Source organism: Leishmania martiniquensis, chromosome 34 (genome assembly GCF_017916325.1).
Source record: "Leishmania martiniquensis isolate LSCM1 chromosome 34, whole genome shotgun sequence".
NCBI lineage: Eukaryota > Euglenozoa > Kinetoplastea > Trypanosomatida > Trypanosomatidae > Leishmania > Leishmania martiniquensis.
This window is the reverse complement of record NC_090169.1, coordinates 915,292-942,273: the sequence shown is the minus strand read 5'-3', so window position 1 is coordinate 942,273 and position 26,982 is coordinate 915,292. Positions and strand designations below refer to the sequence as shown.

Below are 26,982 nucleotides of genomic sequence, written 5' to 3'. Positions count from 1 at the left end.
AGGCACGTCACCCCAAGGGCCACCACCCCAAGCGACTCGGCATGCGCGAGGGAATAGGAGGGGGGGTGGGCGGCTTGGCTTTCCCACTCAGGGTGGTGGGAGGCACGGGACCCCCTGCGATACCGCATGCACGCACGCTGACGTGTGCTGGTCCCGTCATCAGGGTGGGAGAGAGAACATCTTCTACAAAGGAGCACAAAAACTGTCATGACGTTCTGTGAGAGTGCGGGTGTACCGCAGCTTCCCTTCTCTTTCGTGCACTCTGACGTCTTTCCGCCTCTGGCTTTCTCCTCTTTGCGTCGCTTCTTGATCCATTCAAGGACCACATCGCTTGCACCGTTGGCCTCGCTGCGATACAGCTCTAGAGGGAAACTGCTGCTGCTTCTTTGTCTTTTTTTCTCCTTGTTCGGGTGCTCCTTGAATGTTGCGTGCTGTGCTGCCCTTTGCACCACACGCTACGCCACGCTCTTCCGGATCTTTTTCACCCGGTGCGCTTGCTTGTGGATCAGTTTTTCGCGTTTCCCCTGTCGCGGCTGCAGTCGCGGTGGACGGCAACAACGCAGCTCAAGCTGTGGCTCCCTTTTGCCCCCCTCTCGAGTAAAGTGATCGGGCCCTCAAGGAACAGGGGAGGGATTCCCCGAGCCCCTCTCTTTCTCGCTATAACGTCGGTGCATTCAGCTGCCTTACAATTTGTCTCGGCCCGTTTACGTTGGCGCTCCTTCGGCGTTCCGAGCTCTTTCCGGTACACCTTCGTACCGCTGACAGCGAAAGAATGGCGTCGCTATCGGCGTTGGCGCTTCATCAGCATGCGCCGCTGCCCGACAGCAGTGAGACAGACAGACAGATGGTGCTGACTCTCGTCGACCACACACTGCTGGCAATGCGCACAAGCAACCGACGCACCTATCGAGGCGGCTCGCTGCCTGAGAAAGAGGCCAGCGAATACGCTGTCGCGCAGGAATTACTCGACCTGCAGCGGCGCCTTTTCGCTGGGGCCGTGCCTGTGCCTGGCCGTACTTCGTGCTCGTCCCCAGCACATCTCACGCCCCAGTCGAAAGCAACACCCGCGCGCGCCCTTCCCGCCCACCCGCTGCCGGCTCCCACAGCGTTTGATTTAAGAGACAACAGAGTACAGCCGAACGAGATCAGTGAGGTGACAATTCTTAACGCCTTCGCGAACGTGTGCCGCAGCCCGAATACTTCCGCAGTAGTCACCGGTGTTGCTCTCGCCGCACTGGTCGACATGTTGGACTTTCCTTGTGCCTTCGTCTCCATGGAAGGCGTGTACACGGCGATCGAGGCCGCCTCCGAAACGCGAGCTGAGGTGCACGATAACGCCTCCCATGAGGCGCTGCTATCTCGCATCTTCAGCGTCTATGTTGCTGCGCTCAATCACCCCGCGGCGGTAATGGCCGACGGCAGCGTGCACGTGCGGGCACTGGGGCGCATGATGGGGCTGGCGACGCACCCCGAGGCAAGCCAACTGCTGAAGCGCACGGTGGAGAAAAGCATGCGACTCATAGTCATGACGTTATTCCGGCGGTCGCTGTATCTGTCGATGGACGAGGCCACGCACGGGGCGTTAGTGGCGGCGAGTACGACAGTGCTGCAGTTCATCAGCCGCCTCATCAGCGGCGGCATCGCCGCGTTCGACAACGAAGGGTGCGAGGTGGCGTCGACGGTGGCGTTTGGCAGTAGCGAGGGATCGGCAAGCACCGCAACGAGTAATGGAAGCGGTGACGACAAGCCCACATCTTTGGAGAGCACAATCACGCTTATTCAGCTAGAGGGACTGTCACTCGCACAGGGTTGCTTGCTGCTGCTGCGGTGCTCGCTCGGCAAGCCCTCGTGTGCGCCGCTGCTGGACACGGTGCAGAATCAGCTGTGCCGCGCGCTCTTGATCGCCAGTGTGAGTACGACGCGCTCCATCGTGCTCGCTCAAGCGCTGCGCACCGTTCATCTTGTCATGCAGGGCTCTTCGGAGCACCTGATCCCGCAGATATACAATTTTATTCGCGTGCTGCACCTTAACCCGTTGGAGGCGCTCGTGAGCGAGCTCGACGACGCCGGTGCAGGCCAGCTGGGATCGCCGGTGGGCCGCACCAGTTCTCCTAGTGCAGCGAGACCCCCAGGCAGTCCGACCGGCGCCGCTTCCCCCGCCCACGGTAGCTTTGGCCGGCTCTCTGCGCAGCAGCTGCAGATGAAGCAGGAGCGACGTGAGATCCTTCTCGAAAGCTTAGCGGAGTTCTGCAGTGACCCACGTTTTGGCAGCTTCTGCTTCATTCACTACGACCTTTCGTGGCGGTACGCCTCACTGCTGCCGCAACTGTCACGGGTCCTGGCAATTCACGCTTACCCAGTCCTTCAAAGCGAAGCGGAGGAGGCGGCGGCAATGGTGTGGACGCAGTGGCGCAGTGGCGTCTCAGGGGGCCGCAAGGCCGCCGCTCAGCGGCGACAGAGAGCTGCTGCTGCTGCTGCTGACCACCGAAGAGACAAGCGCCAGCGGAGCATGACGACAAGGGGTCTGCTGCGCAGCACCCAGCGAATGGCATTGGAGGCTACGATGGACATGGTATCCAGCATCGCGCGTCGAGCTGTCGCGACAGGCGGTACTTCGCCGTCGACGTTCGCCGAGTCGTGTGCCACTGTGAGTGAAGCGGCCGCCTTGATGCCCTCTGCTGAGCTGCACCGCCTCATCCAGCACGCCCAGAACGAGAAGGATAGGCTAAACCAGTTCGCATCTCTCTTTGAGGACTCCCCGGTAAAGAAAGGCATCCCGTTTCTGCTTGAGCACGCCATTCGTGTGCCTGCCGGCGCGGAGGAGGAGAGCGCCTTGAAGCACTGCACTAAACTTGTGCTAGCGGAGCCGGCCGGCGGCCAGGAGGTGGGTGCGGCCCTGTACCGTCTTAGCATCGTCCTGAACAAGCGCGTGCTTGGCGATTACATCGGTGAGCAGGGCCGTAACGACGCCGAGGACGCTGCCGCTACCGAGGCTGCGTCGACGCCGACTGCTCTCTTTTCTGTTCGTTTCTTCGAGGAGCAGCTTGACGGCTTTATTCGCCAGTTTCAGTTTCACAACAAACCCCTGTTAGAGGCGATTCGAGAAATGGTCTATCTTCTTTGTCTGCCCGGCGAGTCGCAAAAAATTGACCGAGTGATGGAGGCGTTTGCGAAGCACTGGTATCGGCAGAATTGTACCTGCCGCGAGGATGGCACGGTAATCAAGGATGAGACGATCAACCCTTTCCACAGCGAGTCCGGCGCCTTTGTGCTCTCCTTTGCCATCATCATGCTCAACACGGATCAGCACTCCGGCAAGGTGACGCATCAGATGAAGAGGGAGGACTTCGCGAAGATGAACCGCGGCATCGACGACGGCAAGGACATCCCTGCGGCGTACCTCGACCGCATCTACGACGATGTTCGCCAACATGAGGTGGTGATGGCCGACATGATGGATCGAGGCTTCGCCAACAACACGACGTGGAGGCTGGAGATGCAGCCCTGCCTTAGCTTTGTGCATCACGCGCTAAGCACTACGGTGCTGACCAAGGAGGCGAAGAGAGGGTGGGCGTTGGGAAACATATCGCCTCATGAACCTGCGGCTTCCACGGCCGTGGCAACCCCTGCCTGCGACCCCCAAAATGCGGCCCTTCGCACCTTCGACCTGTTTCTCTTTCGGTCTCTCTGGAAGCAGTCTCTGCTGGTGTTCGACGGCATGCTGGGGTCCGCAGTAGACAAGGTATCGATGTCGATCGTGGCCACCGGTCCCACAGTTGAGCGTGCCGTCGAGGAGGCTCAGCAGCAGCTGCCGACTGAGATGGCGATTCTGCAATCAAGTCTGTGCGGTGTCTGCATGCTGGCGCGTGCTGCCCACGCGCTTGGTTTACCCGTGGCTGCGGACCAATGCTTCCTTAGACTGCTCAAGTATGTTGTGATGAGCGACGTGACGAATGCCGAGGAGGAGGTGCGCACCCTGTACCGCAGCGTGCCGAAGCTTCTGTGCATGCGCGAGATCTTTGCACTCCTCGTCGACATACACGGGAGCCTCGGGAACAGCTGGCTGCCTCTTTCGCGCTTGATATTGGACATGCAGCTGATGGGGCTTTTCGTCGAGGCAACGCAAGAGGCTGCCGGGGGTTCACCAAAGCTGCGAGGGGCTGGCGATGGCGAAACCGAGGTGGCGGAAAGCTGTGCAGCGGAAGGGTCTCTGCCGGCCTCGGCAGAGCCTCTCTGTGTGCTTCTGGAAGACCCCGGGATCTGCACGAACGTCTTCGCCCCCCTAATGGGGGCCTCCGCTTGTGGAAGCGTCGCCACGGAGCAGAAGGCATCAAGTGAGCGCGGTTGGTTCTCTTCTCTGTTTGGTGGGAACGGGGCGCCCCAGATGTCGGCAGTGCACCTTTCTGAACTACGCGATGCGCGAGGGCGAATCGGCAGCTGCATCCCACGCATGCGCCAACTGCTGGCGATCTTACAGCACGTGGCAGCCGACGCGCACGCTGGGTGCCTGTGCGTGTACAGCTTCTCTGCCGTTTCGAGTATCGAGGAAGATGCCGACGGAAGTTGCGGGAGCGGCTGCAGTCCTGCGCCAGCAGAGGCGAACGACAAGAAGAGCAATGGGCACGCCAGCAGTCTTGACGAGGCGTCCGCACATGCCGCCTCTTACGAGCTCGCCTTCATCTGCGCTGTTGTGGGTAGCGCCCCGACGCCGGAAGTGCTTCAGCCCGAGCACTTCGCTGGGGTCACGAGGCGCATCAGTCGGATTCTTCGAGAAGTGGAGGTGTATCTACGCGACACTCGCGCGAGCGACGGTGTGCGGGCGCATTGGTGCGCCCTCGGCAGTCGCGTAGTGTGCGCGTCGCTGGAGCTTATGGCGGCTCACTGGCGTGGCCAGCACGGTGCTGTCGCCATGGAGCAGCTGTGGGCGTGCTGGATGCACGCCGCTCCCTTGATCTTTTCCGTCGTGGTGGCTCAACCTGTCGCCGCGTTTCTCTGCGATCAAGTGGTCAAACTCGGCGACGCCGGGTGCGGCCGTGGAGCAGGAGAGAGGGATCGAAATGCGATGAAGCCCTGGGCATCTGGCAGCGAATTACTGGTCCTCCTGGCACCCTTTGCTGCACACGCCTCCGCTGTCTCGGACGCGGTGGTGCAGCGCCAGATCAGCTCTCTTCTTTTACAAGTGGTGCGGCAGCGTCGCTACAGCGTCACCGACGATACCGAGAGCATCGTGTCGCTTTGCCTGTCCTTCAGTGCGTGGCTTCGACAGGCTCGCGCCTCAGGCTCAAGCACGGCCGTCGGCGACACGTCAGAGAGGAACGCGGAGGGCGCAGCGGCGGTCACCGCTGCATCTCTTCCAAGCGACGCTAGCCTGGCAGAGGTGCTGAGCCTCTGTGGGCGAAACGTTCTCCTCGACAGCGCCGGCGCCACCACTGGTGGGGCTCGTGAGGAAGCAGAGGATTGGTGCGGGCTTTGGGTCTTTGTGCTCCGAGGTCTCGGCGCACTCGCCCTCTGCAGCGCCGATGCGCGTGATGGGAGCGAGGCGATCTTTTGCCTGCAGCGCGCTTTGCTGGACTCGGAGGCACGCAATCTTCCCGCCTCCGCGGTGGTGGCCGTGTATGAGGATATCCTCATCCCGCTGACAGAGCGTCTGTGCGTACCGAGGGCGCGAGTGCACACTGGCCTGCGATGGACCGGCGCGAGTAGTGCTGCCTTCAGTGAAAAGAACGGTACGACCGCGAGCTTCCGCCGTGGCGTCCTCGGCAGCCTCTTCAACTCGCTCCTTTCGCCAGCCTCGCTGGAGCGGAGCGGCAATGGTGAGTCGACGGCTTCTGCGACCGGCCCCACTTCCGCTTCGTCGTGGCGGCCTGCACCGTCGACGCTTGTATCCACTGAGGTTAAGTGCCGATTGCTGAGCTTGGTACCTAAGGTTCTTCTGCGGTACACGGCCGCGCTGACGGCGAAGCCGGATTTGCTCGTGTTTTTGTGGAGGCAGGTTCTGGGCACCCTGTACGTGGTGTATAGTGCGTATCCGGCGGTAGAGGACGCGGCCAGATGTGATGTGGGCGGTGGAAGTGCCTCCTTTGAGGATGCAATGCTGGTGCAGGAGGCCGTGGAGGAGACGGTAAAGAATATGATCTACGTGGCTGCCTCCACCTGGCACGAATTGTCTTCACCGTCAGCGAGTGACGACACCGGTAGCGAGCGGCAGCTTGCGGCGACGTTCTGGGCAGCGATTGGGCGCCTCTTGGAGCCTTTTGCATTCTCAGCACCGTTGCTGGGGTTCATAGCCGAGGCGGGCCTTCTACCTGTAGAGGCCTCCGCTGATGATGCGACCGCGCCGGACACGGCTGTGCCGCCTGCGTGAGTATCGCTCCTTTTCTCTCCTACGCTTTGTGCTTTGCGCGTGTGGAAAGGGCGAAGGGGGGAGCTGTTGGGGCAACGAGGAGGGAACAGGGCAACACGCGGAGGAGGCAGGGTGCGTGTGGAAGGACGTGTACGCCAGTGTAGATGCGCAGATGTGAGGCAGATGGCTGATACTTTCTTCCATTTTCGTCCTTCTCTTCTTCTAGGACTCGAGCGCACATGGGCCACTTCAATGTGCGGATGTGTCTGTGCGTGTCGCGTTGCTTCGCGCTCTTTTGCTTTGACCGCGAGCCGCCCCTTTCTTCCTCCCTCAGCTTCCTTCCACCTGTAGTAGGGCCTTCGTTTTTATCAGCCCTCTCGCTGCTCATGTGCAGCGCCCCTTACTCATTCGTGTCTGCGCGCACGTCCTTGCGTACCTTGTGTCGTGCTGCCATCATTCGATGTTTCATCAGCTCTGCCCCCCCTCTCTCTTTCTTTTCCCCAATCATGCGTTCTGGAGGGCACATTTGGCTTTTCACGCTTTTCAGTTTTGTGTTTGGTTGTGTGCGTTCGCGTAAGTGTCTTGACGTTTCAGCGGACGTCAATGTTGTGACGGGTGTAGGAAGCACGCACGCGTCTCTTGCTGTGAAGCGTGAAGCAGGCGAACGAATGACGCAAAAAAGTCGGAGGTCCAGGGTGCCTCTCTCCCTTACTCATTGTTTTTTCTCCGGTGGCAGCTCACCGTAGCAATGCCCTTGACGCCACACTGGCACAGAAGTTTACGGGAGGTGGCAACGTGAAACACGACGAAAAGCAGCCGTGAGAATACTTCATCTACGATATCGCTCGACATGAAGCGCTCAGCGGGACGCAGCGAGCTGCCTCAAAGAGAAGGGGTATCAGGACGAACTGCGACGCGTGTCTTTGTTCTGTACCTAGCTTACCTTTGATTGCTGAGATGCTTATCCAATACTTCCTGGGCCCTTGCTGAACCCCTTCTCTCTCTCTCACGAACATCATCAAAGATTTAACCTATCGCCGTTATTGTCTCGGCCTCTTTCTCACTCGTACTACCACTCTAAGCCAACGTAGCAGTGAGCTCCCTAAGCGCGCCGGGAGAAAGCGAGCGAGCGGTTGAGCGAATGGACGCATGAGAGGCTAACGCACAAACGTACAGAGAACGGCAAATCGCACAAAAAAGTTCGAAAGGAAAAGGAACTTAACGCAAGGTGGCGCCCTCTTCTGCCCTTCACATTCCCTCCGTGCCTTTCCGCCCTGCCTGCCCTCTCCTCGGCCCTCACCTTCTGGTGGTGCTAGAGGTCGCCGCCGCTGCTGTAGTTGCTTTCTGTTATTCTGAGCTTTCCTCTTTTGTCTCTCTCTTTCTCTGTCTTTCCCTCTTCGTTCTGTGCCGCCATCTCCCTTTTCCCTCTCTCCCCCTCACTCGCACCTCTCTCTCTGTCTGTCTGTGTGTGCGCGCGCGCCTGCGAAATTGAGCGCTTTCTTCATTGTCTCCTTTTCCCCCCCTTTCCTGCTCGTTTTGCATCCCTCATCCCCCCCGTAAGCCTTGCAGCGCATTTCCCACACTCCAAAAGCACCGGCATCGAGAGGCGAGGAGCGGCGCGATAAGAGGAGGGAGAGAGAGTGGGACCCCCTTTCATTCCACGACTGCTCTTTTCTTATATAAGTATATATATATATATAATTGCGGTTCTCTTTCACCGTCTCGTATGTAAGCTGTTGCTGCTGAATTTCTTTCCCTTCCCTTCCCTTCCCTTCCCCCCTCCCCCCATACCTTCCTGTGCAACAAGTATACGCACCGACACATACACGACTCGTCTGGTGTGGGCTTTGTGTCGCTTGCGCTGACGCGTTATATTTTGCTCACTGAGAGCTGCGCATTCGCATCTGATTCCGCACAGCATCTGTTTTCCATTGCCTCTGCCTGCGCGAGAATGCCGTTCCGCATTGAAAAGCAGTCGCCGCGCAACTCCTCCTTTGCCACGCCTGGAGAGTCCTACCTCATTCTTGCCTCAAGCGCCTCTCTGCGCAAGCACCTCACGGACAGCTACTGGTGCGAGGCGATGGAGCAGGTGTGCTTCGGCAAGCTTGAAGGTGTCGCGGTGCGTTACACGGGCGATAATCTTGTAATGGTTCAGTTCCGCCCCACGAACCTCTCCCCAGCCGGCTACCGCTACCCCCTTTTCATGTCTATCCCCATTGAGTTCTTGGTCCCCCTTGCGGAAAGCATCTTCAGCGCCTCGGGAACGGCCGATCTGCAGGGAAGCTTTGGCACCGCGACGACGAGTAGCGTTCAATCCAGATCGGGTAGTGAGGACCGTTCATCTTCGAATGTCGCGGTGCTGCCGCGGCTGTGCGTGGTGTGCGGCCGCTACAACATTCCCGGCATGATTCACCGCGCACACGGTTGGAAGTGCAAAGAATGTAAGGGAACTAAGTCCGATAGCCGTCTGCGTCAGGAGGCGGAGAAGCTGCGAAAGCGCTTGAGGGCACACGCATAGCGGTGCCGTTTGCTTTGGTTTTGTTGCAATGACTTCTTTGGCGGCGCGTCTCCGTACTGCTTGTTTGCCCTCCCTGCTCCAAGCGCTGCCTTCCTGCCTCACTGCCCTTTTTCTTTCCCCCTTTTTTTCCTGGAGCCATAGCTCTGCGCGAGCTATGGCTCTGACGCCTCATTCTAAACCGAATTGCGATCTCAGAAAGGCTCCTTTTGTTCGTGCTGGCTGTGTCGAGCGAGTGTGTGTACACGCTCTAGTTTGCCTCTCTCCAGCTTCCACCCCCCCGCCCCCCAGTCTCCTCTCCTCCCTGTCGCACACGGATGCGCTGGCACAATGTTAAATGCACCGTTCCCCTTTTTTTCGCCTTCTTCGTGGGTGTGGGTGGGGGAGAGATTAATCACAGTTGTCGCCACGTTGTTGTTTTCGTTCACGTACACGTTCGGAGTGGGGGCCGCATGTGCACACAGTTGTCTTTCTTTTTCGTGGGCGATTGCATGATTTGTGGATGCGTGTGACTGCCTCATCTGCGCTCGGGCAGTAAAGGGAGGGTATGAGGGCGGCGCGGGCACGTCTTTGTGTGGTTGTTTTCTGCTAGTGATTGGACTGTGGAGGGGGGCACGCCTAGCAGGTGACAATGTAGCAATATACATAGATATATATTCGCACGGCGAGCTCCGCAGGCTGAAAGATTCTTATACTTGTGCGCGCGTTAGGACGTGTCTGCGCGCACAACCTTTCCCCTTTCTCCGCCTCCCCCTCCCTCCCTCCTAGAGAAGTGGGAAAGGGTGGAACTGTGGCGTGTGTGTGTGTGTGTGAGGAAAAGCTCAAGAGAGCAGTGACCAAATGGCAGCGCCAACGAAGAAGTCGATGGCAGCCTGAAACTAAAGCAAGTGCCATTGAGATGAGGACGATGCCAATCATCATGAATGCACAGGCGCCACTCATGTGTGGGCGGCTTTCTATTCTTCTCTTTGCCTTTACACCCCTATCGCCAAGGGCAGCACGGGAGAGAGGGCATCTCCATCTCCCTCTTCGCACGATAGGAGCTGGGGTGGCTCTGTGCTGATGAGAAATAGGCATTGCTGTGAGAAAATAGCCCCCTCCCCACCTCCTTCCCCTTCCTGCTCTGAAGCGCCCGTGCTTCTGCCGTTACCCTTTCTCCTTCTGCCTCCTCCAACTTTTCCTTCTCGACGGCGCCCACACCGTCCTCGTGCCTCTGACGCCCCTCTCCACCCGGCCATCCACACGCCGGTGGCATTCCATCGTGGCTTTCTCTCTTCCCCTCTGCGTTCCTTTTTCGTACGGAGGGACGGCCACCCACGCCTCCTCTTTGTTCCTCGGAGAGTCCCTTTTCCACATTGAAGAGAAGCGAACTGCGGCCGTGTATTTGTCTCTCTCTCTCTCCCTCCCCGGCAGCTGCTGTGCTGGCGCAGAGCAACGGCCCTCTTTCGCTCCTTGCTTCTGACTACGGACCTCTAGACGGGAGGCGCTCGAGCCGCCTCTTATCGCCTCCCTCATCCGTAAGCAGCAGCTCCACTTTGGTTTGGTGCGTGCGGCGCAGTTTGTGTCTGGGGCCCTCTCAGTTTCTCGCTTGCCCCACAGGAAAGTGGATTGCCCATCGGTATTCCACTCGGTCCGCCGCCAGACTTCCACCGTTTCTCTCTCGCGCCTTTCCCCTCCCTTTTAGAGACACTGACTACCGTCGGTGTCAACCACAGCTTCGGTTCCGCCCGCCCTTGCTTACTCGCTTGCGCTGTGCATCTTGTTAAGACTACTCCCGCGACGTCTACTCCCTTCCACCTCGCCCCCTCCCACCGACTCACAAGCGCCCCCCACCCTCCACACGCACACAGCCTCTTTCACACGCACATACACGCGCACGGATATCTTTCCTTTTTTCTCGTCTGAATTCCGTAGCAGATTGGCGCGAATAGCTCTTTCTTTTTTTTCTCCCACATCTGTCCTTTCCTGCGTGTTGACGTTGTTTTCCCTCTTTCAGTGGCGCAACATTCTTCATCTCCACCCCCACCTCTTTCAGACTCTTCGCTGTTTGTTTCGCGACGTGCGTGTGCGTGTGCTTTTTTGTTTGCACCGTTCAGCGAGTACAAAGGTTTGTGGGGTGGCGCCTGCTCCACAGCTGTCCAGGCAGCCTCCTTTCTGTTGCGTTCGGGATCCTGTAAATTGGTACAGGTGTCTGCCCTCACGTGAGCGACATAGAAGCCCAGGCCCACTGCTTTACCCTCTCCACATCGCAAGGCAACGACGCTACCACGTGGTGAGCAAGCCCCACCTCTGTATCAGACACCTCCTCCACACCTTCGGTAACACTCATAGATCTCGAAAAAAAAAGAAGAGGACTGACAGAGAGGGCGTGCCGGCTTACGCGCAGGACCGCCACGCCGATTCGCCTTTGCCTGTGCGTACTCACATCCTCGCCTATCAGATAAACGGTGGCAAGACGGCATCGTCGAAACGCTGACCGTGTGTGTCGTCATTGTTGCGGGGGACGAACATCGACTGAAACACAGAGGTAGACAGGACGAAGCGAGGAGGCAGCAAGGGCCTTGTAATAGCTCTCCACCTCCCTTCCCCCTTGACTCCCTCGGCTTAGCGGTGACAATTGCATCTTTTCACGAGAGGCCCGCTTGGGATGGAGCCGGAGGTGATTTCTTCCTCGACCTCTTCCTCTCTTGGGCTGGAGGAGCCGCCCCGAGACCCGCGCGGCGGTAGCACTGGGGCGGCCAATCGCTCGCCAGAGATGTCGCTGAACGCGGCTGGTGCTGCTAACGCGAGCGGCTTGGCCGGGCCAAACAACCTCAATGTCAACAAGGTCAGCGGCGCACGAGGTGTTGCTGCAGATAAGCTGCACGTTGGCAGTCCCGGACATCGCGGTGGCAACGGCGCACCCGCTCGATTCATGGACCCCAAGGATGAGAACGGATTCGGAGTTTTCAGTCGCCGTCCGACCGCCACCGCTGCCGCCACGACGGGGTCATCCCAGCAACAACGCAGCCCTCCATTCACTTTTGCGTCCTCAGCCGGTAATGGAAGCAGCGTCAGCATCGGACCCGCGACACGTACTCCGGCAAATGCAGTCGGCGCTGCCGCAAATGAGGAGCACCCGGCGGTGGCGGAGTTTGCCAAGAATCTCTCTGAGAAGCACCTCAAGTGCGCTTTGTGTGTCAAGGTAGCGGTGGACATGGTGGCCATCGGGACACAGGGGTTGATCGCGTGCCGGCGCTGCGCGCTGGCCTTGCCAGGCACCCACATCACAGAGTTGCCGCGGTCGCTGCGGGAGTTGGTGCGAGTGGTGAAGGCCGCCGCAGGAATGCCCGAGGCGAACGACGACTTTGTGGGCGACCGCCGCATTCTACGCGCGAAGCGGCCTGGTCCAGCTGGCGCCACGCATCCTAACGGTGCAGCGTCGGCTGCGAAGGAGGACGTGGAAAACGCCACGTCGCCCTCCTTGCCTGCCTCCGCAGCGGCAGTGCAAGCGGTTTTAGGGGAGCTGACGGATGCAGAGATGGCCGAGCGCCACCAAATCGTCAGTGCGGAAGCTTTCAGCCGAGTTGAGATCACAACACGCAAGAATGCAGCCAGCGCCGCACGAACTACCCCGGCCGCCGCCGGAGGGAGGCCTAATACCACTACAAGCCGGCAGTACAAGCTGGAAGCGGATCGTAAGTACGAGAACGCTGAGTACACCGCTGCAGTGGAGCTGTACACCAAGGCTATCAAGCTGCAGCCTACCGATCATCAGTCGAATGTTAAGTTCCTGTACGGCAATCGTAGTGCTGCTCACTACATGGCACAGCGATACAACGAGTGCATTGAAGACTGCCTCGAAGTAGTGCGCCTGGACCCGAGCAGTGTGAAGATGCTGTCGCGCGCTGCTCGCTCTGCCTGCACCATGGGAGATCTCAAGCGTGCTGTGGAGATCATGGAGAGCACCCCGAAGGATCGCATCACCAGCGAAATGGAGGCGGAGCTTGCTCGATACAGAAATGGCCTCGAGGCGTCCCGTCACGCCGAGCGCTGCTTCGGCACCCCGGAGGGCGATGAGCAGTACCGGATGCTCATCGCTCAGTTTAGCGACACCGTGCCGTTCCGCGTTCGGAGTGCTGAATCGCTACGCGCGCAGCGCCACTACATGCGCGCTGTGGAGGTGTTGGAGGCGCTTTCCTACTCCACGCGTACCCCAGCCGCGTGCCGCATCATGAGCGAATGTCTCTACCTATCCGGCTTCGAGTATTTCGAGCGGGCGCGGAAGTGCATCATCGATGCAGCGCAGCTAGACGACGCCTGCAACGAACTTCTGAAGAAGATTGATGCCGTTGACGATGGCAAGCAGAAAGGCAACGCAAACTTTAACAAGAAGAACTACGGCCCGGCAGCAGAGTACTACACAGCAGCGATCGAGGCCGCTGCTGACAATGATCAGGTGCTGCGCGTACTGTATTGCAACCGCGCCGCCGCATACAAGGAGCTGGGCCGCTACCGAGAGGGCGTCGAGGACTGCACCAAGACACTACAGATTGACAAGGAGTTCTACAAGGCGTACGCGCGCCGTGCGCGCTGCCACGAACATCTGGGCGACCACTTTGCCGCCGTGCGTGACTTCAAGAAGGCAACCGAATACGACAGTACCGACCGCGAGCTAGCCCGCGAGCTGAGAGCTGCAGAGCAGAACCTGGCCAAGGAGGCAGAGAGGGAGAAGGACTTCTACTTCCAATTAGGCGTCTCTCGCCATGCGACGGAGCGGGAGATCAAGCTCAAATATCGCGAGCTCTCGTTACGGTGGCATCCGGACAAGTGCATTGGGCTGGATGAGGTCGAGCGTGAGCGGGCTGAGCACAAGTTCAAGATTATCAGTGAAGCGCATGCAACCTTGGTGGACACCGCGAAGAGGCGCGAGTACGACGCGAAGCAGGATCGTGAGCGCTTCGCGCGATCTGGCGGGTTCAGTTTCGCCGCAACGTACAGCGGAGGGGGCATGAACGAGTACTATCGCGGTCGTCACCGCGCCGGTGGTAACGGCTTTTGGTAGAGTGACATGCGAAGTCGCCCGTGTGCGCCGAGGCGCATCCGCGGCCTGCCATCTGGCACCTTAGCGGGCACTCGAGCACATGGCGGCGCAGGGAAAAAAAAGAGAGACGTGGGCCGCGCTGTCTCCGATTCATTTCTGCTCTTCCATCTTTTCTTTGCGCACCGCTTTTGCTGATTGCATGTCCCACATGCTGCTTTCGCCTCTCGCCGCTGCCCTCTGCCTCGACTCGATCTCCCCCCTCCACTCCTCTCCCTTTTTCTCTTCCTTCCCTCAAGCGATGCGCAGGCTTTCTTCTGGGCGATGCCTAATGTTTGCTCATGAGCGTCCGTGAGCTCTTCGTGTGAATTTTTTTTCGCATCTGCACGCCTTACGCTATGGTCGGGTATCAGACACGAAGGCTGTCGATGAGCCTTTTTTTCCCGTCCCGTTTTTCTCCGTTTGGCTTGCCTATGCTTTCATGGTGTTGTTGGTGTGTCGAAGTGTCTGCTGCGATCTGTATGGGTACGTGCAGGTGTGCGTGCCTGGCTGTGCAGAATCGAGAGGCCGCCGGTTCCTTCACGAGCGTACCGGCACGTGGCGTGCGGGTGGCCTCTCCTCTTCTCCCCTTTGCTTTCTCTGCGGTTTCCATTTTTTCTTCCGTTTCGTTCCTCCTTTCCCTTTATTAGAAAAGATTCCCTTCCCCCTTTTTTCTTTTATTCCCGTGTCTAGTTTATGGTGACATGCCCTCGCAGACCATTCGCCCGCAGAACGACCGACACGAAGCCGAAGCCGCATCAGACGCACACGCACACGTACACACACACACACACACAATCTTTTTCCCCTGCCGCCTCCTTAGAGTGGCTGGACGCGCCTCTGTTCTGTGTAGTACTGTGCGCGCCAGTGGTGTTTGGTGTCTTTGTGTTGTGAGCGCGGGCCACCTGCGAGGGCTGAATGTCTCTTTGTGTCTCTTTTTTCAGTCGAGGCTTCTGCCGTGCTGCGTCTCTGCGTGCACGTGTGCATCTCTATTGCTCGCCGAGGTAGGAGAAGAGAGAAGAAATAGGGGGAGAGGTGGGTGGGTGAGCGTCGTATTCAGCGGAGGATTCCTCTATTACTATTATTGTGACAGTGCTGTGCGTGCCCATGCGCGCCAACAGGTTTGCTTGATATGAGGCGCAGGTTTTTTTTTCGGTTGCCGTTTCGCCTCTGTCTTCACAACCTTACCTCAAGCGGCTCGTTTGTGAAGCCTTCTTCCTCACTTCTTGGCCTCACTTGCCCATCCTCGCCTTCCTCCCTACTTCAACGGGCATCTTCTGTCACCTTGACAGCCCCTGCGACTTTCTGTTTGCAATTTGTAGCGTCCTGTCTCTCTCTATGCGCAGGCGCCGCAGCAGGAAAGAGTATGACGGGAACTCGTATGGAGAGCTTAGGATGGGCTGTGATGTGAATGTTGGGAGTGCGTCGTGTTGTGTCTTTGTGTGTGTGGCGTGGCTGCACACAAAGCACTAGCAGAGGAGCTGCGGCCACTCAGGCGAGGGCACGGCCGGCTGGCAAGGTGAACAGCTTCAAAACGCAGAAGGTAGTGGACCTGTGTGCATATTAATTTGCGCTGACAGTGGATGCACGTTGAGGTGCCATGTGCGACGCACTTATTATTTTGAGGTAACGCTCCCCAGTGGGCGGATGCACGTCGAGAAGTTGCTGCAAACATTCCTAGCTCAGCGTCAGTCCCTGCCAAAGGTTGAATAAAAGCGCTGATATGCTTCGTTTCGATGCCTGCCAACCCATATAGCAACGCTATGCAGACTCGCTACTGGCTGGAGCAGGCGTAGATTGCGAGGCAGCGCGTCCTATCGGCACTGTGACACCGCTGTGTGCGCTCTGCCAGCCGCTGATGTGACAGGCCTCCTCGTACCCCATCGTCGACGGATACAGGCACCAGTCATAACCGTCTCATGACACATGTGTTTCTCTGCTCCACTGAACTTTCTCTTTCTTCTCCCACTTTTTCGTTCTGTTTTGGCCACGTTCGAACATTATGGCCTCCGCTATGGCGAAACGTTTTTTTTTCTCGTTCTCCCGGCCTCTCTTTGAGTGCAACTCCCCCTCCCCCTGTGTGAAGAAAAGGCACTTGCGCGGGTTAGGAGGCAGTGATATTGGCAGGAATTGAACTTGCTGTGCTCAGATTTCTCCCCCCTGCTCTTTCCGGGCGGTGCTGCTGCTCCCGCCGTCGTGACTGTCTGCAACGTTCGGTTTCGTCGTCTTGACGCCGTGTGCCGCTCCTCTTCCGCCTTCTCCTCGCGACCTCCTTTACCCGTATATTGCGCGCCTCGTGTGCCGGGGGCTGTTCTCCCTTCTTCCCTCCCTCCCCATACCCTCTTTCCCACCCGCGACCGCTGCCATTCTCCTCCCATTAGGTCTTAGATTGCATCTTGCCGCGTCTCGTGTGCCGCAGATTAAGTTTTTTTCTTTTCGCTTCCGTTTCGCTCCCCTCACTTCGTTGACTCTCTTCCTCCTCTCTATCGACGGTAGGCAGAAGGGCGAGGCGGAAAATAAAATAGAAGCACTCCGAGAGAAACAAGGAAACGAAAAAATGGGGCTTATGCTGCTCACTTTTCTCTATGCCTTCGGGGCGGCGTCCCTCCTCAACTACTTCATGATGTTTGTGCGCATTCGGACAGCTGAGATGTCCATTATGCGGCGGAAAAAGGTGGTCGAGGCGTATGAGCAGTTGCACGGGTCTCTGAGCAACCTGAGGGAGGGGGGGCAGGAGGGCGAGGGCGTCGCTCCGGTGCATAGTGTGCCGGCTGACCTCCTACCCAATGAGCCGCTGCGCGTGGTCTTTCTTCACCCTGACCTTGGCATCGGCGGCGCGGAGCGGCTGATCGTGGACGCCGCCGTCGGGCTTCAGAGACACCAATCAAACTGCCTGGTTGAGGTAATCATCGTCACAAATCACCACGACCGCAGTCGAGCGTTCAAAGAGACCACAGATGGAACCGTGCGCGTTGTGGTGCGGGGTAGCTTGCTGCCCAGCAGTATCTTCGGTCGCGCGAAGGTGCTGTGCGCGACGATTCGCATGGGCTTCGCCGCCTTCGCCGCATGCTGGAATTTTCCGAACACCGACTGCTTTGTTGTAGATCAAGTGGCGGCGGCGATGCCGGTGCTGAGGTTTTGCGCCGGCCAAACACCAATCCTCTTCTACAGCCATTTCCCTGATCAGCTCTGTGACCCGAACCGAAGCCCCGACGGCGTCTTCAAGGGCTGCGGCTCTGGCGTGGCTCCCTGGCACGGGACATACCGCCGTCTCTTCGACCAAGTAGAAGCCTCTTCCATGAACTTTGCAACGAGCATCGTGTGCAACTCAAAGTTTTCTCGCCAGGTAAGTATTCATACGTTCCCTAAGCTGGCGGGCGTCATCCACGAGGACACCGACATTTTCTACCCGCCTGTGGAGATGAATGTGCGAGAGGTGACCGATGAGGCCCTCTCCGAGTCTGCCGCGTTGCGTGAGCTAAAAGAGGCTGTAAGCAGCGCCGTCACCTTTGTCTCCGTCAATCGCTACGAGCGCAAGAAAAATATTGAGCTGGCTCTCATGGCCTTTTCGCTTCTGCTCTCAACAGACGAGTTCAAGAGCGCAGAGGGTAAGAGGCCGCTGATGCTGGTCATTGCCGGCGGCTACGATCCTCGACTGGACGAGAATGTGCAGTACGCCCAAGAGCTCGCGGCGCTTGCCACAGAGAAGCTGCACATCCCAGCGTCACAGGTGCGCTTCATGAAGAACATCAGCGACGATGAAAAAGCCACGTTGATGTCCGAGATGCGGGCACTCGTGTACACGCCCTCTCGTGAACACTTTGGCATTGTGCCGGTGGAGGCCATGGCGTACTCGAAGCCGGTCGTCGCGATTGCCGACGGTGGCCCATGCGAGAGTGTCGGCAACGTCGAGCTCGAGGAACCGTCACAGTGCGGCGGTCTCCTATCATCCCCGGAGCCGGCGGCGTTCGCGGAGAAGATGGCGTGCTTTGCGCGTGACCCGAGGTATGCAGCCAAAGTCGGTGCACAAGGCCGCGCTCGCATCCTCGATAAGTTTAGTATGGAGAGGTTCAGCACGCAGCTAGTCACGCGCCTTGCACACCTACGGTGCGAGGCGGACAAGAAGCTCTTGGTGGAGGGCATCGAGCTGGCCAAGAAGGACACCGGCTCCAGAGCAGGCAGATCTTCGAAGGTGAAGGCCGACTAAGCCAAGAAGGAAGTGACGAAGCCGCACATAATTCATGCGTCCTCGTCTCGGGGCGTCGTCAGCGTTTCGTGCTTACCACGATCGCGGCTCTCCCAGTTTTTTTTTGTTTGCTGTGCGCTTCTCGCTCACTGCTGTGACTCGGCACGGGTGCTGGCTGCGCCTGCGCTCCATTCCTCGCCCCGAAATTCCCTACCGTTGGCTTTTCTTGCGTTTTGCCCGCTGCAGTTGGTCCTCCACTTCCGCTGGCCAATCGGACGGCGCCCACGTGTGCGCATACGTGCTCTGTCGTGGGTTCGCGTATTCTGTTGCCTAACTCGAATCCGCATGAGAGGAGCAAACAAAAAATGTAGAAAGCGTACCCGATCCACTCTTCGCTCCTGTGCTGCACATGCTCTATGTAGGGTGCACGCATCTCCTGCTAGCGAAGCTGCATGAAGGGAGGCCTACTCTAAGTGGGACGGCAGCGGAATAGGAGGTATTTCGGCGGATGCGATGGAAGAAGACCGGGCCCACGACTGAAAGGGTGCCGGATGGCCAGTATGGGCCGCCCTTGCTGTTCAGCTTATTTATTCATTTTTCATTCCCATTCGCTCTCTTCTTGGTGCAGGACGGACCGGACCCCTCTGCCTTTCCTTCCTTCTCCGTCATCCTCCATGCCCCATCATCGTCCTCCGGGTGTCTTCCTCCCCCCTTCTCTCTCTCTTCCTGTATGCCTGTCTGCCTGTTCTTGCAGGCATGCGTCTTTCAACTGTCCTCGACGATACTACAGCCGGCGTTGACAAAACACGATGGAGCACATTCCCGTCGCCGTGCGCCGCATGGTGGCGGCTGAGCAGAGCTGCGGCTTTATCCACCTTTTCACCTCTTTCTGCGATGTATCTGCAGCGCCCTTGAGGGTAGAGACGAAGGCCTTTGTGAGCTATGCTGCCGACCGTGCTGCGAACGATGCCGCACCAGCGTACCAGTTTGTCTACGACGTCATGCGCTCACGAAGCGGCAATATCCTCTTCAAGAAATCTTACGCTGAGCGCTTCGTAAACAGCCTCTCTGTTGCAGCCCCTACCCACGTTTTCTCGCCCGAGCTGCGGTCTCTCGTTCCGTCACGCCTGCAGGCGTACATTGATGAGCCTGGGGTTTACCTGGACGGCGTCACAGAGCAGAACGTGAAGCTGCTGTCGTGGGTTCCGGCTGCCCCGGTGTCCCCCGACCACGAGCAGGCACGCCCGATTCCTGTAATTATCATGCTTGTGAGGTCGGCCTACCCAACCGAGTCTATGTACCGCGAGGGTGCGAAGCTAGGTCTCCTCTACAACGCACACCGCGTGAATCCCAATGTGAAGGTGGCCCAGCTGGGGCTGCGCGAGCGCGCGAACGCGTATCTGGCCGAGAGCCGCGTGTACGAGGTGCTGCTTGTGCACGATGCTGCCGACGCCTACCTCGTCCCCGAAGGGTCGCGGTCGAACTATCTTCTGCAGAAGCCCGATGGCACATGGTGGTGCAGCGCCGAGGAGGACATCCTTGTCGGCATCACACTCAAGGCAACGTACCGGGTCATTGAGGCGTGTGGCCACGGCAGAGTGCAGCACGCCAAACTCACTCTCAAGGACATCCTTGAAAGCAAGTCGCTCTACATTCTCGGGACAAGTCCAACCATCATGCCAGTTCAGTCGGTGCAACTCTACAAGGACGCGGAAACCCGCGGGTACTTCGAGGACGCCGCTCGGTCGCTCGGCGCGACCGCGGGAACGGTGCAGCAAGTGTCAGAGGACGAGGCAGAACTTCACTTTCCGGTGAACGCGAAGCTGGCGGCCGAGCTGCGGGCGCAGTACTTTGCAGAGGCTGCTTCGTCATAGCAGACAGCGATACTTCTGCCCTTTCCAAAAGGGTTGCCACCGGCTGCTTCCTATTTTCTCCATCTCTTCACCACACCATCAACTCTTGAGCCGCTGTGAGCCTTCACCGATGAAGGACGGGTGGACGTCGTGATCCCCCCTTTTTACGCTCATCTGCCTTTGTGCGTTTCGTGTCCAGCCTGCGTGACGCCTCTGGTGTGACGTGCACACTTATGCGTTCGCCCCGAGCAGGCATGCGCACATTCCCGCTCTCCTTCTCTATTCGCATCCCATCAGCCACTGCAACCGCTGTCGTCGGTGCGGACTCCGTCGTTGTCCTTTGGGTCGCCATATCCTTTCATTCCTCCGATGGCGGGACCAGCACACGTCAGCGTGCGTGTATGCGGTATCGCAGGGGGTCCCGTGCCTCCCACCACCCTGAGTGGGAAAGCCAAGCCGCCCACCCCCCCTCCTATTCCCTCGCGCATGCCGAGTCGCTTGGGGTGGTGGCCCTTGGGGTGACGTGCCTACGGCTTTGGGGGGGGCACGGAGGTTCATGGCTACGGATGCTGGTAGACAGGCCGTGTATGGCCTTGTGCCAGAGCGCCGCACGACAGCGTGCCGGCTCATACAGCCCGTGCAATGGGACAGGTAGCAACGCGACTGGGACGCATGTCAGACGGTTCTCACTGCGCGCTGCTGTAACGTGTTTCTGCCGCTGCCTTGCATCATACAGTCTATATGGGCCTGTGAAGGCGGGGTCGGGGGGTGAGGTGGGCGGTCGCACTCGTGGGTCTGTCTGTGTGGGTGTGTGGAGCGACAACGCCCAATGGGTATGCCGAGAAAGCCGTTAGCTCTCTGTTTCGTTCTCTGAAGGAGCTCTTCGCCACGATGAGGCGCGTGAGTGGTGGCCCTGAAGCCCCAAAAAACAAAAATTAAATCAAAAAACACACCACGGATGAGCAGACCGGGAGTGAGAGAGGCTCCTCCATTAGCGCGAACAGCGCATGGCGGCTGTGTATTTATTCGGTATCGTGCGGGCGGCCCTCTCGATCTCTCAGCTTTTTCGTCTCCATAAATTGCTGTTCTCGGCGCAGGTGATGCGTCAGGGAGGCTCTCAGTGTGTGGAGGCTGCATGGCATCTGCTGCCGCTGCAGCTTTCGTGCGGCCAGCAGCTCTCTCGAGCCCCTGTTTAACATCATTCGAACAAGACCTGAGGCGCGGGTGCCTGTGACGAGGCCGACCACCATGCTTGCGTCCCCCATCCGACTCAGCCTGCCGCGGAGCAAAGGAAGGCTGGCAGAAAACGAAGGACACAAATGTGGGCATCTTCGGATGCTCGCTACTTCCCTCCTGCTCGAGCCGTTGTTGCCCTGCTCGTCCTACCTCTTGGCGGCCTGGAGATAGTCCTCTGGCGTCCTGCACGCGCGCTTGTGGCTATGTGGGTGGAAAGGAGTTGTGTGCGTGTGCCGTGCTCTGATCGTTTTCTATACAGGGCACACAGCCTCTGCATCAGCACTGTTCGATTCATCGCTCTTTCGATGCCATCCTCTCTTATGGTGCCGAAAGGCGGGGGCAGCTCACATACATCTCCGTTTGCTTTTGTGCTAGTCGGTGTGCAAGCGGACTCTCACACGCCTTATTGTGATCGTTGTACTATGGCCACTGTCTTCCTGTGCCGACGGCACCCTCGTTCTTTTTTTTCATTGATTCGCTTTCTTTAGCGTGCTGCAGACTCTTCTTTTCCCCTTTTTCACGGACCACGCCGCGTGTGCCGTGACAATGCTTCGGAGGAGCGGACGGCGGCTCGCTATGGAAGGCGAGCGTCAGTTTTTTCACCCCGGCAGCTCCCCAATGCAGTCCACCGGCGGCTTGCCGTTTTACGGCAACCTCTACGCTGGTCGGGTCGATTCGCAAAACTACCTGCCTCCTCGTCAGGGCGGCTCTGGACTACTGGAGGTGAACAAGTCCCTCTGGGACGACCCGGCGACGCGGCGGAAGCTTCAGACGTGCCCCTACTTTGCGCTCTGTGACCAGGTCCTCTTTCACAACATGGACCCCGCCTATCTCGACCCTGGCCTCCTCTCTCCGGAGGAGCATCAGTCGCTGCTGCTCTTTAGTCGTGCCTACTACGAGAAGTGGGCGACTATTCATCGCCGGCCCCCCCACGCACTGCCGAGGCTGCGCATCTCCTATGGCTCGTCGAAGCTGCTGGACGAGATTCTTTTCTTTCTAGAAATACACGCGGACGTATGCGAGGTGCTGAAGAAAGAGTACGCCGTCGACGACTCCTCGCTCATTGGCATGAATCCAGAGCTATGGAGCACGGCCTATCTAGACCCTGCGAACATGGATCACCTCTCAGGTCGAGTGCTCGAGTTCGCTGGTGTTCCAGAGCCGAAGCAGAAGAAGTTTTTCCTACTACTAGATCAAATGCGCCGCATCAAGGTGCACCGGCGCGACCTTCCCAACGGCGAGGAGAGGGTCGATGTGGTTCCATTTCGCTACGGCGTCACCCTGTACGACTTGTGTAAGTTCCTTGGTATCCAGCCCTACTCGGGCCAACTGAAGATATATGACTACGTTGACCTGCAAGGAACGGCACGTGCTGAGACTCTCAAGGACGAGGACTCCTACTTTGACTACCTTGTCGCCCTGTTTTACCGCGCCGACATTCGCTCCTCCACCTTGACGGACATGGCCGATGCTAATGACCACACCTGCCGCTACACCGTCACCGTAGAGCCCTTCACAGTCGATGATCGTAGGGTGGGACGGTGGTTCTGAGGTAATGGTAAGAGACGGCGAAAAAAAGGAAGGGGGGCCTGAGTGGTGCCAGAGCCAAATGGCAGGCTGTGGGCGAGGGTGGCGGAGGGACATCAGCCATGGGCCCCTGCCTGTTGGGTGATCCGCCCCAGCCACGGGTAATTGGGTGCCTGGGAAGAGGTGCCTGCGTGCTTTTACACAGTATGCAGGCCAAGCGGTGCCGTAGACTGCAACGATGGTGTTGCTTGCTGCTGACGGCGACTAGTAGGCGCTCGTGTGCGTCTGGGCTGTGGGCTTTAGCTTCTGTGTGTGTTGTGGCTTTCGCTGTTTGGATGCTTCGCTGGCCCAACAACATTGCTGCGTCGACGCGTTCCCTTCTCTGCTGCTCTTGCGTGGGGATCTATTGTGGGAAGGAACGCCACTGCTTCTCTATGTCCTCCAGCGTGAGGATGACACGAAATGTACACACACACAAAAGGGGGAGGGGGGGAAACGACACCGCGCAGAAGGCGAGCTAAACGAAGCAAGAAGGCGAGGCGCATCCAAAACTGCGAGGATGACCGAGAGAGAGAGGCGGCGGCGGCGTACTTTGCAGCGATGAATCGGCGCAGCGGATCTGGCACCCTTCGTCGCTTCTTTTGTTCATCTCCTTCCCACCTCGTCGGTGGCGCTGAGGCGACGCGGATGTGAAATGTGGAAAGAGCAACACATGGGCAGAGGGGGAGGGGGGTCGTCGCTCTTCCTGCTTGGGGAACGGTGCTTTGGTTGCGACCCTCTGCTGGGAAGGGCGACCCCGCATTCAGCTCTTTGCCGGAGTTGCGTTACCCAACTCTCTGGATACACCCGCGCGCGCGCTCTCTTTCCTCCATTCTTCATCTGAAACGCCATTTCTTTTCACGCGACACGAACCAGTAGGGGAATAGAAGCACTATACGAAGCCCCCGCTACGAGCTTCGTCGAGCGCTGGAGAAAGTAGGCGCCCCACATCATCTTAAAATCCTCGCGCATTGACTTGGATACGGGCGGCAAGCGTTTTTGGCTCTGTTCAACCTGCGGCGTCCCGCTGCACGCAAGCAAAAGCTTTTTAGTTTTGTTCTCTCTTATCGCTTACCGTCTGGTGCTATATCGAGCGCACGCCTTTCAGTCCTGTCTCCAACTCAAAGACGCACAAAAAAAGAGGCGGCCAGAAAATTATGAATACCACCAGTCGAGCCGCAGGGACCCTGCGCACCACCGCGCCGGCCACAGCAGGGTCGTCCGCGGCAGCGCGCCGTCGCTTTCAGCTCACGGAGGAGCAGCGGCAGGAGATTCGAGAGGCGTTCGAGCTGTTCGATTCAGACAAGAACGGACTCATCGATGTGCATGAGATGAAGGTTAGCATGCGTGCGCTCGGCTTCGACGCGAAGCGGGAGGAGGTACTGCAGCTCATGCAGGATTGCGCTGCCCGCGACCAGAATAACCAACCGCTTATGGACTTACCGGGCTTCACTGACATTATGACAGACAAGTTTGCGCAGCGCGACCCTCGACAGGAGATGGTAAAAGCGTTTCAGCTCTTCGACGAGAATAACACCGGGAAGATTTCTCTTCGCTCGCTGCGTCGGGTGGCGCGCGAGCTGGGCGAAAACATGAGCGATGAAGAGCTGCAGGCGATGATCGACGAATTTGACGTAGACCAGGATGGCGAGATCAACCTCGAAGAGTTTCTTGCAATCATGCTGGAGGAGGATGACTACTAGAGACGAGAGGCGCACAGGAAGGCAGAGAAGAGCGGAGATGAGGAGCGTGTTTCCTAAGAAGATCTCTGAAGACCTTATGCACGATCAAAGAAAAGGCGGGCCGGGAAGAAGCCGTAACAGTATCTTACGGTGAGGCTCAGTGATGCGATTCGCAGTAATCGCGCTGCGCGAACATGTGCCTCTGGTCTAATCACACCATCTCCTTCGATGGTCTTCGCGCTGCCTTCAGTCGGCATGGGTGCGCCGCTCACCTTTCTCTCTCCAAGCGATGCGCAAGGAGGATCTGCTCTAGAAAATTGTTGCCTGTTTTCTGGGGCCGTAAGCTGTGGTCCTCCTTTTTTTCCGTGCAGGGTTTACCCCCTCCCCCTCTCTCTGTTTGGTCAACCTTTCATAGAAGTTCGCAGTGAGGCGGTGTAATGATGACGAAACGGTCAACGGAATGCAAGTGGACGGGCACAAGCGCGGCTGCATATTCGTCGGGGGTGGCTGTATGCCTCTATCGCACGTAGGTCCTTTCAAGCTGTCATGCGCTGCGTACCACTTTCGATTCCCGCTTTTCTCATGCGCATCCCGGACGTTGCCTGCGGCGGGCAGAATCGCTTCCGCTCCAGCTTACGTTCGTACATGTGCGGATAGAATCCTCGTCAGGGACACGCCCACCGACACCTCTCTCGTGCAGCTGCCACGTGCACGTGTATTGTTTACACTTTCGGGTGCTTCTTGGAGCCCCTTCAGATCGCAGAGGCCAAACGAACGGCAAGTTTGCACAGGCTTTCCCTCCAATAGAAGTTTCACTTCCCTGTGAACGACTGACGTGGTACACAACAATATCCAGTTAGGGGTGGCCGGCACAATCGTGTGCCATGCACGCGTTCATCAAGTGGAACAATAGAATTCCCCACACACCCTTCGTCTCCTCGCCGGCTGCTCTCGCACCGCGTGTGCCGCCATAGGCGAAAGTGCCGGCCCTCGGCTACGGTGACGTCACCGGCTGACACAAGCGAAGCAGAGAAAAAGACAGCGGCCGCTGCGGCTGCTGTGACCGACTCGCTCCCCCCTCCCCGTGGCGCCGTACACTGGCTCTGCGACGGAGGAAGGCGGCATCGTGCGATGCCTTGGGTGAGGTCAGCGGTGGAGCTGCGGGTCCGGCGCGCGCGCCTCTCATTTGCGTGCGTCTGTGGCGAGTGCGAAGTGGCGGCCAGGGACGACGCGGACACGCCTGCCGCATCGGTGGTGCCGAAGTCGTGGACTCCAGCTGCATGGCTGGCGGATCTGGCCACCGAGCTGTGAGGCCGGCCGACATCCAGCGGAGCCGCGCGATACGCGGTGCGACGCGCTACGACATGAGCTGCTTGGCGGCATCCGTCGGACACCAGGAGAGCGATGGGGCGGAGCTTTCGGGGCCACAGGAGGCGGTTCTCGGCCCGTTCCGCAGGCGCCCCTGCTCGCAGGCTGGATACCTGGGACGGCGGGTGTCTGTCGCCGCGCCGAGCTGGAGTGGAGATGGTGTGCTGCCTGCTGCTGCAGTCGCTCTCTGACACTGCCCCCTCCCTCCTAAACACACACCCGCACCCACACCCAGGATGTCTACCTGTGCTTGGCGCTTCTCTTGGGGGTTTGCGGTGCCTGCGCTGTGGCTGGTGTGCTGCGCGCGGTTCTCGGGCCGCTTGTGGCCGGCGCTCTACCGACTGCGCGGCAGACGCGCCGCGATGCCCCGTCTGTGGCGGCGCATACGGGCACGCCATGTGGCCGCGCCCCCTCCTCCCCTTGCCTGTGACCTCGGTGGAGATGCGTGATGCAGAGAGCGTGCCCCCCTCTCGTCGACGGCAACATTGCACTGGAACAGCCCCCCGGGCGCGAAAGTGCGCGAGGACCTCGATGCCGAGCAACGCCGGAGTGCGTGTGGGCAGAGGGGGTGCGGCGTCTCCATCCTGCCGGGGTGCGCGGATGAGGCGGGGGTGCCGAAAGCACGACGAGGGCAGCGTGCGCTGCCGCTGGTGGAGGTGGGTGAGGGAGTGGTGCACGGCGCGCCGGCCGAGCACGGGGTCTGCGAGGGCTGTGGCCTGGAGCTGGCGGGCGTCGTGCTTGTGCACCGTCGGCGTGCCGGCGGCTTGAGTTCCTGTGGCACCTGCCTCGCAGCAGGCATCCGAAGGAGAGGGACGAGGGAGGGGAGCGTGTCCCGGCGGACGTGCAGCTGGCTTGTAGACCAGGCGGCTGGTGCTTGCGGTAAAAGGGAGGGGGGCCCGCTGCCGTGCGACAGGAGGGATGGGGTGGTGAAGCGGACTTGTATGCGTCCCGCTATGGATTCGCTTGTGGATCGAGAACAGACTGCGAAGAAAAATGTTATTGCTGGTTAATAAAATCGAAGGGGGCGATGGGCATGTGTGAGGCGGCTGAGCGGTGCTCGCAGCGGCACCGTATGATAGACGGTTGCAACCATGCAGGAGGCGGCTTAGGCAGCTTGGCCGATAAGGAAGGGGCCGTGTTGCAGTCAGGTTTCGGTTCAGTCGTACAGACGCAC

At 58.9% G+C, this 26,982-nt stretch overlaps 6 protein-coding genes across 6 annotated transcripts; all 6 read left to right on the top strand.

The window, feature by feature from the left end:
- Positions 1 to 772: 772 nt before the first annotated feature.
- LSCM1_02264 (uncharacterized protein) lies at positions 773 to 6,364 on the top strand (the record flags this gene model as incomplete). Its single annotated transcript, XM_067319848.1, has 1 exon — positions 773 to 6,364. One exon carries the CDS (start codon positions 773 to 775, stop codon positions 6,362 to 6,364), a length of 5,592 nt encoding a protein of 1,863 aa, XP_067175223.1.
- A 1,930-nt stretch (positions 6,365 to 8,294) lies between these two features.
- Positions 8,295 to 8,861, top strand: LSCM1_02263 (uncharacterized protein; the record flags this gene model as incomplete). Its single annotated transcript, XM_067319847.1, has 1 exon — positions 8,295 to 8,861. The coding sequence occupies one exon, from the start codon at positions 8,295 to 8,297 to the stop codon at positions 8,859 to 8,861; it is 567 nt and encodes a 188-aa protein (XP_067175222.1).
- Positions 8,862 to 11,505: 2,644 nt separating this feature from the next.
- Positions 11,506 to 13,902, top strand: LSCM1_02262 (uncharacterized protein; the record flags this gene model as incomplete). Its single annotated transcript, XM_067319846.1, has 1 exon — positions 11,506 to 13,902. One exon carries the CDS (start codon positions 11,506 to 11,508, stop codon positions 13,900 to 13,902), a length of 2,397 nt encoding a protein of 798 aa, XP_067175221.1.
- Positions 13,903 to 18,912: 5,010 nt separating this feature from the next.
- Positions 18,913 to 19,977, top strand: LSCM1_02260 (uncharacterized protein; the record flags this gene model as incomplete). The annotated part of the gene is made up of 1 exon (XM_067319845.1): positions 18,913 to 19,977. The coding sequence occupies one exon, from the start codon at positions 18,913 to 18,915 to the stop codon at positions 19,975 to 19,977; it is 1,065 nt and encodes a 354-aa protein (XP_067175220.1).
- A 1,761-nt stretch (positions 19,978 to 21,738) lies between these two features.
- LSCM1_02259 (uncharacterized protein) lies at positions 21,739 to 22,743 on the top strand (the record flags this gene model as incomplete). The annotated part of the gene is made up of 1 exon (XM_067319844.1): positions 21,739 to 22,743. The coding sequence occupies one exon, from the start codon at positions 21,739 to 21,741 to the stop codon at positions 22,741 to 22,743; it is 1,005 nt and encodes a 334-aa protein (XP_067175219.1).
- A 1,172-nt stretch (positions 22,744 to 23,915) lies between these two features.
- LSCM1_02258 (uncharacterized protein) lies at positions 23,916 to 24,461 on the top strand (the record flags this gene model as incomplete). The annotated part of the gene is made up of 1 exon (XM_067319843.1): positions 23,916 to 24,461. The coding sequence occupies one exon, from the start codon at positions 23,916 to 23,918 to the stop codon at positions 24,459 to 24,461; it is 546 nt and encodes a 181-aa protein (XP_067175218.1).
- Between the last annotated feature and the right edge of the window lie 2,521 nt (positions 24,462 to 26,982).